Source organism: Palaemon carinicauda, chromosome 20 (assembly GCF_036898095.1).
Source record: "Palaemon carinicauda isolate YSFRI2023 chromosome 20, ASM3689809v2, whole genome shotgun sequence".
NCBI classification, from domain to species: domain Eukaryota; kingdom Metazoa; phylum Arthropoda; class Malacostraca; order Decapoda; family Palaemonidae; genus Palaemon; species Palaemon carinicauda.
The window spans coordinates 105321661-105331644 of NC_090744.1; the positions used below are offsets into that span (position 1 = coordinate 105321661).

A 9984-nucleotide genomic window follows, 5' to 3' on the forward strand; every position below is an offset into this window, starting at 1 on the left:
CCCCCCCCCCCTAAAAATGACATACTGTACATGTTAAATAGGGCGCCCTGATCTAGAGAGGCGAACTGTAGGCGGGTCATCTGGCAGAAGATAAGCAGGTTTTAGACGATCAATGGAGACCCAGTCTTCTTTGCCCCGAATGTTTAGGAGGAATGCTTTCGGACTGCGTCGGATCACAAGGAAAGGGCCCGTGTAAGGGGGCGTTAATGATGGCTTGCTGGTGTCGTTGCGCGGGAAGACGTGCATTGCAAAGTGCAAGTCCGTTGGTATGTGATGCTTCGCTGGGGGCTTGTAAGTCTGGCGGCACGGAGTAAATTTTCCCACGACGTGACGTATGCGCTGGAGATCGTCGGAGGAGGTTGTAGAAGGAAAAAAACTCGGCAGGGACGACCAACGGGTCGCCATACACCATTTCGGCTGCCGAGACGTCGAGGGCGTCTTTAGGAGTGGTCCTTAGTCCAAGGAGGACCCAGGGAAGCTGAGTAAACCAGTTGCAATCCTTGCAGCGGGACATCAAAGCTGCTTTGAGGGTGCGATGAAAACGTTCAACCATTCCATTGGCAGCGGGGTTGTAGGCCGTTGTCTGATGTAGGGTGATGCCCAGGAGATTCGCTAATGACGTCCACAATTGAGAGGTGAAAGTGGTTCCCCTGTCAGAAGTAATATGCTAAAAGAAATTTAATTTTAGTATATTATTAACGTCTTTCATATGTTAAGACATAAGATATGTAAATTGGTTAATTTATATTAATTACTTTTCCCTTATGTAATTACCCTTGACCCACTTTTAAATAGACCCTTTTACCTGTTACCCGTTGTTATCGGGAAAAAATGTTTACTTCGGTACTGACTTAGTTAACCGAAGCAGTCTGGCAACGAATTGTCTCCGACTCGGAAGCCACACTCTCGTAGGAGATTTTAACCTTGTGCTTTTATCACTAGGGCTTTGATGGATAAGATTTTCTCCTACTTTTAAAAGCCCTATGTACCAGCCATGATCGTGGTGTAGATTGATCCTTGGGAGTGACCTACCATGTTGAACAAAGTGCCGTGATTTGATGAAGTTCTACAACGCTCGTCCTCGTCGTGTCAAGAGGCTTGATCAAGAGCCAGAACATAACCTCTTAATATTGCCATTTGCCGCTCTGGAATTAATTACAGGTAAGGGTCAACTAGAGAGTGGGTCTCAAGTCAAGCCCTTTGTAAATTCCAGCTTAGGAAAGCTATTTCTTAAGTAAGGCCTTGCATGTCTTTAATATATATGTAATCATCTATGAGCCAAATTTAAGTGTCTTGTGTCTTGGCATATATCCAGGTTAACGTTAGCAATTGTTTATCCTTTAGGGAGTATCCAGTCAACATTATTCGATTGTTCTAGGTTAGTCAATAGCCATTTTATGTCAAATTGATTAAATGTGTAATTGACTGGTAAGCCAGGAATGATAGGCCATTTTCATAACCTTTAGTTCTGCTTGGTAATTTTAATTGATGACCTATCGAAATTTACAGGTGATTACCGAACTGAATGGAGACATTGTGTTATACCCACTACTTCGCATCTAGCTGTAATTACTTCAGGACCTCGGGCAGTTATTGAGAGCCTCTAATAGTTTATTTAAGTTGCTTATGTTTACTTAAGGGAAGTTCTCTATTTGTTAGTATATTGTTAATATACAAATTAATTATTTTATGTGTTTCCTTGGTGCCTATAGTTTTTACCAGTGTTTTTGGTGTCTCCTTGATAAAATTTAGTTCATGGCGACCGTGACAGGATAGTTGCATGTTAGGTAATTAATTAAGAGGCTCTCAAAATTAGGTTGTACTAGTTTAGCTGTAGCTCACTCCCACGGGTTTTCTATTAACGATCTTTGTTGTTGGTGATTTTTTGTCAAGTAAGATATAATGTCAAATTTAAAATTGCTTATTACTCAGAGAAAGGTTATTCGTAAGAAAGTAACTGATGCCTTTAATAAATTGGGGTCCTATGCAAATTTTACTGCATCCCGGAAAATATCGGAAAAGTGTCTCCTGTTAAGTTACCAGAAGGGTTTGTTAGACTTGGATTCTAAAATTCAAAATTTAAAGTTTGAGGATAGCGCAGTTACAGAACTCGAATTAGAAGAGGAATGTTTGGGTTGTATTGATTATTTAGAGAAGATAGAGAGATGTTTGCCTTTACTTGAAGTTTCTCCTTCCCGTAGTGTCACGGACACAGCTCTTAGTTTATTAAAGCAGCCAACAGCGCCCCTCCCAAAATTTAGTAGCAAGGAAAATGAGGATCTCTTACAGTTTTTTGTAGAATTTGAGGCAACTACTGGTGTTTATAAATATCCCGATAGGGATTTGTTACTTTTGCTTAAACAGCAAGTTGAAGGTCGGGCTAAGGTTTTGTTGAATTCTCTTGAAGCAGATAAACAGAGTTACCAAGATGCTAAATCGCTCTTGATTAAAGCTTTTGCTTCGGAAGAAGTTAGGAAGTCTTCCACCGTTAAGAAACTAACAGAGTTGAAACTAAATCCAGGTGATGACCCATTTAATTATGTATCTAGGTTAAGGAATTTATGTGAGTCTACTAAGGTTTTGCAAATGTCCTCTGATGATTTTTTGACTTATTTTGCTTGGCTAGGTTTGAATGATGAATTTAGAAAAGAGTTAGTGCAAATTACTAATAAGACTTCTCCTTCAATTACGGAAATTTTGGATAACTTTTTTGTAGCTTGCGAGAGGTATGAAAACTCGAGAAAAGTGTCAAATGTTACGCCTTCAAAGCATTCCTTATCATGCAATGGTAGTGCTGAAAATGCTGATAGTTTTGCTAGTTTGGCAGTTAAAGTGCATTCTCCTAAGAATAAAGTCCTACCTAGTTGTTCGTTATGTTCTAAGGTTCATGGTAAGGATTTCAATCATTTACTATATAAATGTACAAAATTTCCTACTCCTCAGTCTAAAGTAGATAAATTGAAGTATTTTAAAGGCTGTTTGAAATGTGCTAGTTTTTCGCATCCCACTGCTAAATGTAATTTTAGGTTTAAACAAAAGTGTTTTAAATGTTTTGGCTGGCATTTTTCTTTTCTGTGTAACAAAGATAATTCATCTGATTGTAAGAAAAGTGAAGAAGCTATAGCAAGCACAGAAACAAATAATGGGGTTACAGTGTTCTCAAATTTCGTTAGTGACTCTGTTCTTCCTACTTTCACTTTTGGCATTGTTGGACAAGAGCGCTTGTATAGGGGTATAAAAGACAGTGGGTCTCAAAGTACTTTTGTTTCACAGAAATTAGCTGATACTTATGACTTTGAAACTATCAGAAATAATGTTAATCTTACAATTCATGGTTTCAATGGTGTTAAAACTTATCGGAGCAAGGTAGTTCAGGTGCCTATTACACTAGGAAATGGTCGTTATAAGATTCCAGCCATGGTTATTCCTGAAATAAAGATTAAGTTGAATTTGCCGATGCTCGGCACGGCAGTGAAGGGTTTTTTAGATAAAGGGTTTTCATTTGCTGATGGGGGTCTTCATTCAAATATCCGGGAAGTAAAGGATATTGAATTTCTGCTTGGTTCTGATGCTGCTTATTGTATTCCAAGTAAAGACGTCCTGTTTGGAAAGGGTACTCTGTCAGTATATGTAGATTCCCCAATGGGCGTTATGTTGGTAGGCAATGTTCAAAGATTGATCGATAATATAGATTTTTTGCCATGTCATTCGATGTCTGTTAGTGCTAGTATTCCTAGTCCACCTAGTGTGGAGTCTTTTGTAAATGTCCACACTCACTCTTTATTTGTTGCAGATTCTATCATACCTACTTTGGAGGATGAGGTTCATGACCTTCACTATGATACTTTGAAAGTTAGTAGTAATTTTTCGGTTTTGAATGACAAGGGAAAGCTTATGGAGTGTAAACTACAAAAGGCAACAAATGAAATATTGGAGCTTGAATGCCCTAAATTCATTAATTATGACCAAACTATTTATGAGGAAGAGACTGTAGAACTGAATAAGCAGTTAGTTGATTATACTTTTAATAATATATCTAGAGAAGTAGATGGTAGGATTCGAGTTCCCTTACTTTGGAATGGTGAGGTATCACACTTGCTATCGAAAAATGAACATTTAGCAGAGGTAATTTTGAAGTCTAATTTTAGGAAGCTTAAAAATAATGTGGGTTATTTACATTTAATGGATCAGACTATTAAGGATCAAATAGCAGCTGGTATAATAAAACCCATTCATGATCTTGAACAATATAAAGCCCTGCACCCAGATTATGCTTTTCTTCCTCACATGGGAATTTTTAAGCCTGAGAGGGAGACGACTAAGTGTCGTGTAGTCTTTTTATCCAATTTGAGAGAGAATGAGAAAAATAAGAAACTAAGCCTCTCTCTCAACCAGTGTATGCATCCAGGTCCCACATTGAACCAAAAGCTATCCTCAGCTTTTCTTCATTTAAGGTTCGGTCAGAAATTGCTTACCTATGACTTGAAAAAAGCATTCAATATGCTTTCATTAAGTGAATCTGATCAGTCAAAATTGCTGTTTCTTTGGTATAAAAATGTTAAAGCTGGGGACTTTTCTGTTGTTGCTTATCGCAATGTGAGGCTGAGTTTTGGGTTGCGTTGTAGCCCGTTTTTGTTAATGCTTTCCTTATATTATATTTTAGCTTTTAAGGAAGAAAAGGATAAAGATTTGTCAGAATTAAAACATTTAATGTATACCTTGCTGTATATGGATAATGGTGCAATTACCATGGAAACTGGAGAGTCTTTAGAATGGGCTTATAATGAGCTGCCTCGCATTTTTGCTCCGTACAAATTCGAGGTTCAGCAGATTATCACTAATGATAATTCCTTACAAATTAAGATAGATGAAGACATGAAAACTCAGACCCCTGAAACTACAAAGTTGTTTGGTCTTGCATGGGACAGAGTAAGAGATGAAATATTTACAAAGCCTATTTGCCTTGATGGCAAGGCCACCACTAAACGTGCTGTTTTAGGAACAATTGCTTCTCAATTTGACATATATGGCTTTAACATGCCTATTTTAAACAGAAGCCGTTTGTTTATGCACAGGCTTCAGTGCAATAAAAACCTTGGTTGGGATGCATTGTTGCCATTAGAGCTTCAACGTGAATGGGGAAATATATGTAAACAAGCTAATGCTTCTCCTCCCATTAAGATAGGTAGATATGTCGGACCAAGGAATGGTACTTATAAGCTTATGGCTTATACTGATGCTAGTCACGACTTATATGGTTCAGTAATTTTTTTGCAGCACGTTGAATCTGGTAAGGTGAGTTTTGTTCAAGCTAAGAACCGTATGATTAACACTCAGCTGAAGAATAAGTCAATTCCTTCATTAGAGTTAAATGCCATTGTTTTGGGTGTCGAAACTCTCGTGGAACTGCAAAGAGATATCTCTGGACCTTCTTGCCTGAAACCTGTTAACATAGTAGAAATGGTTCTCTATGCTGATTCTCTTTGTGCCCTACACTGGCTTAATTCTTCCTCCCAGAAACTGGATAAAATGCAAAGGTGTTCAACTTTCGTAATGAATAGAATTGGTAATATTCAAAAATTGTGTCAACGATTTCCAATAAGATTCTGTTTCATTTCAGGGAAAGAGAATCCGGCCGACTGTGTTACTAGATGCCTCTCACATAAGCAGTTGTATAAAACTAATTTTCTCGTCGGTCCAGGCAAGAAGTTGGATGACCTCCCTGGTGTGGAACATGACATGACTTTTATTATTCCAAATCCCATGACTGTCACAGACTCTGGGTACCTCTCAAAGTTGAATGCACCTTTAGGGGCAGAACTTTCTCAAACTACTTTTTCTTCCTTAACAGGTTTTCCTGAATATGTTATTGATCCCTGCAATTATTCCAGCTTTCGTAAGTTGATTCTGATTTATCGAAGAATACTAGTAGGAATAAGAAACTGGAAGTCAAAGGCAGGTATATGTTCTCAAACCTCATCTGATACCAACACTAATCTCTTTGCAGAAGCTAGTAAGAGAGTTGTTATAACAGAGCAAAGGAAGTGGTTTCCAGAGATCTTTGCTTACTTTCAAAATAAGAATAGTTTTAATCTGAAGGCCATTCCTAACCTCATTACTCAGCTTAATATATTCATGGATGAAAATGGTATTCTTAGGGTTAAAAGCAAATTTAAGAAATGGTTTAGCAATAATGGTTTTCCTATTTTACTGCCGAGAGACAGTGCTTTGACGAAGCTAATTATTTTAGATGTTCATTTCAATCTGTTTCATGCAGGATGTTATTCAGTTCTAGCTGAAATACGACGACAATTTCATATCCCTAGGCATTTTTCGACCATCAAAAAAGCATTAAAACAATGTGTGCATTGTAGGCGTTTTTGTAATAGAACTTTCAAACTTAGTCAGAATTCATATAGGGAATTCAGGTCTAATTTACCATCCAAGCCATTTGCTAATGTTTTCATTGATCATATGGGTCCTTTCCATGTTAGGAAGAATAATGAAACTCAAAAAGTGTGGTTATTATGCATTACATGTACTTGGAGTAGGGCAGTGAATCTTAAAATTTGCAAGGATCTTGGTGTAAAAGAATTCTTGCGATCTTTCCAGCTGCATTGTTTTGATTATGGAATCCCTGAATTATGCGTCAGTGATATGGGGACACAGCTTGTAGCTGGGGCTAATGTGATGCAGAACTTTTTAAGTGATCATGCTAGTCAGTTATATTTTGAAGAAAACAATATTCGCCCTATACAGTTTCAGCAATATTTTAAAGGATGCAGTAAGCTTGGATCTCTTGTTGAAGTTTGTGTCAAACAGGTTAAAAGATTGTTGTTTGGAAGTATAAAAAATCTTGTTTTATCTTATGATGACTTTGAATTTATTGTTTGCCACACTGTTCACCTTGTTAATAGGAGACCTATAGCCTTTAAGGAATCCCTTAGAGATGAAGATTTAGACTTTATACCTGAACCAATTACACCTGAACAGTTAGTTAAGGGCTATGAACTGACTTCCATGAACCTCCTTCCAGAATTACAGGGTATACCAGATGAGGATCCTGACTGGCAACCTTGTGTAAATCCCCAACAGGTTAAAGATGAGTATATGAAATTAAGGAAAGTCAGAAATAATCTGTTATCAAAATATCATAACGAGTTTTTGGGTACACTAATTGACCAAGCTGTTGATAAAAAGGATAGATACCGACCTATTACACAGAGGGGTATTAAAATTGGGGATATTGTCCTACTGAAAGAGGTGCACACAAAACCTAACAATTATCCTATGGGTTTGGTGAAAGAATTGCAATATAACAGTATCGGTGGAGTTACAGGAGCATCGATACAAAAGGGTTCTACTAGGGAAGTCGTTAAAAGACACATTACAACGCTAGTTCCTTTTCTTGAAAGATTAGATGATTCGGAACTTTCGTCGACTAATGATTCAGTTAAACTTTTATCACAGCCTCCCCATGTCAAAAGAAAGGCTGCTATAGTTAGTGAGCAGAAGACCAGGGAGATTTTAACAGAGTGAAATGTTAGTGCATTGTTTATATTTTTAGATGCAATTTTTTGTACTAAAAAAGTTGCATCGCTGGTGGTGGACTAAAAGAAATTTAATTTTAGTATATTATTAACGTCTTTCATATGTTAAGACATAAGATATGTAAATTGGTTAATTTATATTAATTACTTTTCCCTTATGTAATTACCCTTGACCCACTTTTAAATAGACCCTTTTACCTGTTACCCGTTGTTATCGGGAAAAAATGTTTACTTCGGTACTGACTTAGTTAACCGAAGCAGTCTGGCAACGAATTGTCTCCGACTCGGAAGCCACACTCTCGTAGGAGATTTTAACCTTGTGCTTTTATCACTAGGACTTTGATGGATAAGATTTTCTCCTACTTTTAAAAGCCCTATGTACCAGCCATGATCGTGGTGTAGATTGATCCTTGGGAGTGACCTACCATGTTGAACAAAGTGCCGTGATTTGATGAAGTTCTACAACGCTCGTCCTCGTCGTGTCAAGAGGCTTGATCAAGAGCCAGAACATAACCTCTTAATATTGCCATTTGCCGCTCTGGAATTAATTACAGGTAAGGGTCAACTAGAGAGTGGGTCTCAAGTCAAGCCCTTTGTAAATTCCAGCTTAGGAAAGCTATTTCTTAAGTAAGGCCTTGCATGTCTCTAATATATATGTAATCATCTATGAGCCAAATTTAAGTGTCTTGTGTCTTGGCATATATCCAGGTTAACGTTAGCAATTGTTTATCCTTTAGGGAGTATCCAGTCAACATTATTCGATTGTTCTAGGTTAGTCAATAGCCATTTTATGTCAAATTGATTAAATGTGTAATTGACTGGTAAGCCAGGAATGATAGGCCATTTTCATAACCTTTAGTTCTGCTTGGTAATTTTAATTGATGACCTATCGAAATTTACAGGTGATTACCGAACTGAATGGAGACATTGTGTTATACCCACTACTTCGCATCTAGCTGTAATTACTTCAGGACCTCGGGCAGTTATTGAGAGCCTCTAATAGTTTATTTAAGTTGCTTATGTTTACTTAAGGGAAGTTCTCTATTTGTTAGTATATTGTTAATATACAAATTAATTATTTTATGTGTTTCCTTGGTGCCTATAGTTTTTACCAGTGTTTTTGGTGTCTCCTGTAGGCGGGTCATCTGGCAGAAGATAAGCAGGTTTTAGACGATCAATGGAGACCCAGTCTTCTTTGCCCCGAATGTTTAGGAGGAATGCTTTCGGACTGCGTCGGATCACAAGGAAAGGGCCCGTGTAAGGGGGCGTTAATGATGGCTTGCTGGTGTCGTTGCGCGGGAAGACGTGCATTGCAAAGTGCAAGTCCGTTGGTATGTGATGCTTCGCTGGGGGCTTGTAAGTCTGGCGGCACGGAGTAAATTTTCCCACGACGTGACGTATGCGCTGGAGATCGTCGGAGGAGGTTGTAGAAGGAAAAAAACTCGGCAGGGACGACCAACGGGTCGCCATACACCATTTCGGCTGCCGAGACGTCGAGGGCGTCTTTAGGAGTGGTCCTTAGTCCAAGGAGGACCCAGGGAAGCTGAGTAAACCAGTTGCAATCCTTGCAGCGGGACATCAAAGCTGCTTTGAGGGTGCGATGAAAACGTTCAACCATTCCATTGGCAGCGGGGTTGTAGGCCGTTGTCTGATGTAGGGTGATGCCCAGGAGATTCGCTAATGACGTCCACAATTGAGAGGTGAAAGTGGTTCCCCTGTCAGAAGTAATATGCTCAGGGATACCGAATCTTGAAATCCATCCAGAGAGTAAGGCAGATGTACATGAGGCGGACGTTGTAGTTTCCATGGGAATGGCTTCAGGCCAACGAGTGGAGCGGTCGATGACGGTAAACAGGTAACGATGTCCTTGTGATGTGGGTAGGGGGCCTACAACGTCGACGTGAATGTGTGCGAAACGACGCTGAGGTTGAGGAAAGGTGCCCACTCCTGAATCCTTGTGTGGATGTACTTTGGAAGTTTGGCAAGAAGTACAGGCACGGACCCAATCCTTAGCATCCTTAGAAATGCCGTGCCAAATGAACTTTGCCTTCAGCAGCTGTGCAGTAGAACGGCACGAGGGATGTGAAAGGCCGTGGATGAAATCAAACACCTGTCGGCGCATGGGAGCAGGAATCCAAGGTCGCGGTCTACCAGTACTGACGTCACAGAGGGTGGTGGTGTTGGATTCTTCGAGGGGAAAATCCTCCCAACGGAGGGACGTGCAGGATGTCCTACAAGCTTGATACTCTGGATCCTGTCGTTGGGCTTCAGCCAGGGTGTTGTAATCCAATCCCAGTTGAACGGCAGCCAACGTGTTTCTTGACAGGGCATCGGCAACGGGATTCATTTTCCCAGGGACGTATTGGAGGGTGCAATTGTATTCAGCCACGGCGGAGAGATGTCGGTGTTGACGGGCGGACCAGGCGTCAGACTG

At 39.5% G+C, this 9984-nt stretch overlaps 1 protein-coding gene and 1 long non-coding RNA gene across 2 annotated transcripts; both read left to right on the forward strand.

Moving 5' to 3' along the window:
• The first annotated feature begins 925 nt into the window (after positions 1–925).
• On the forward strand, positions 926–7539 carry LOC137660029 (uncharacterized). The gene is made up of 2 exons (XM_068394758.1): positions 926–1161; positions 1510–7539. The coding sequence occupies exon 2, from the start codon at positions 1903–1905 to the stop codon at positions 7537–7539; it is 5637 nt and encodes a 1878-aa protein (XP_068250859.1). The 5' UTR covers positions 926–1161; positions 1510–1902.
• A 52-nt stretch (positions 7540–7591) lies between these two features.
• Positions 7592–8630, forward strand: LOC137659574 (uncharacterized). The gene is made up of 2 exons (XR_011047585.1): positions 7592–8104; positions 8453–8630. It is a non-coding gene; the product is annotated as an uncharacterized lncRNA (long non-coding RNA).
• The last annotated feature ends 1354 nt before the right edge of the window (positions 8631–9984 follow it).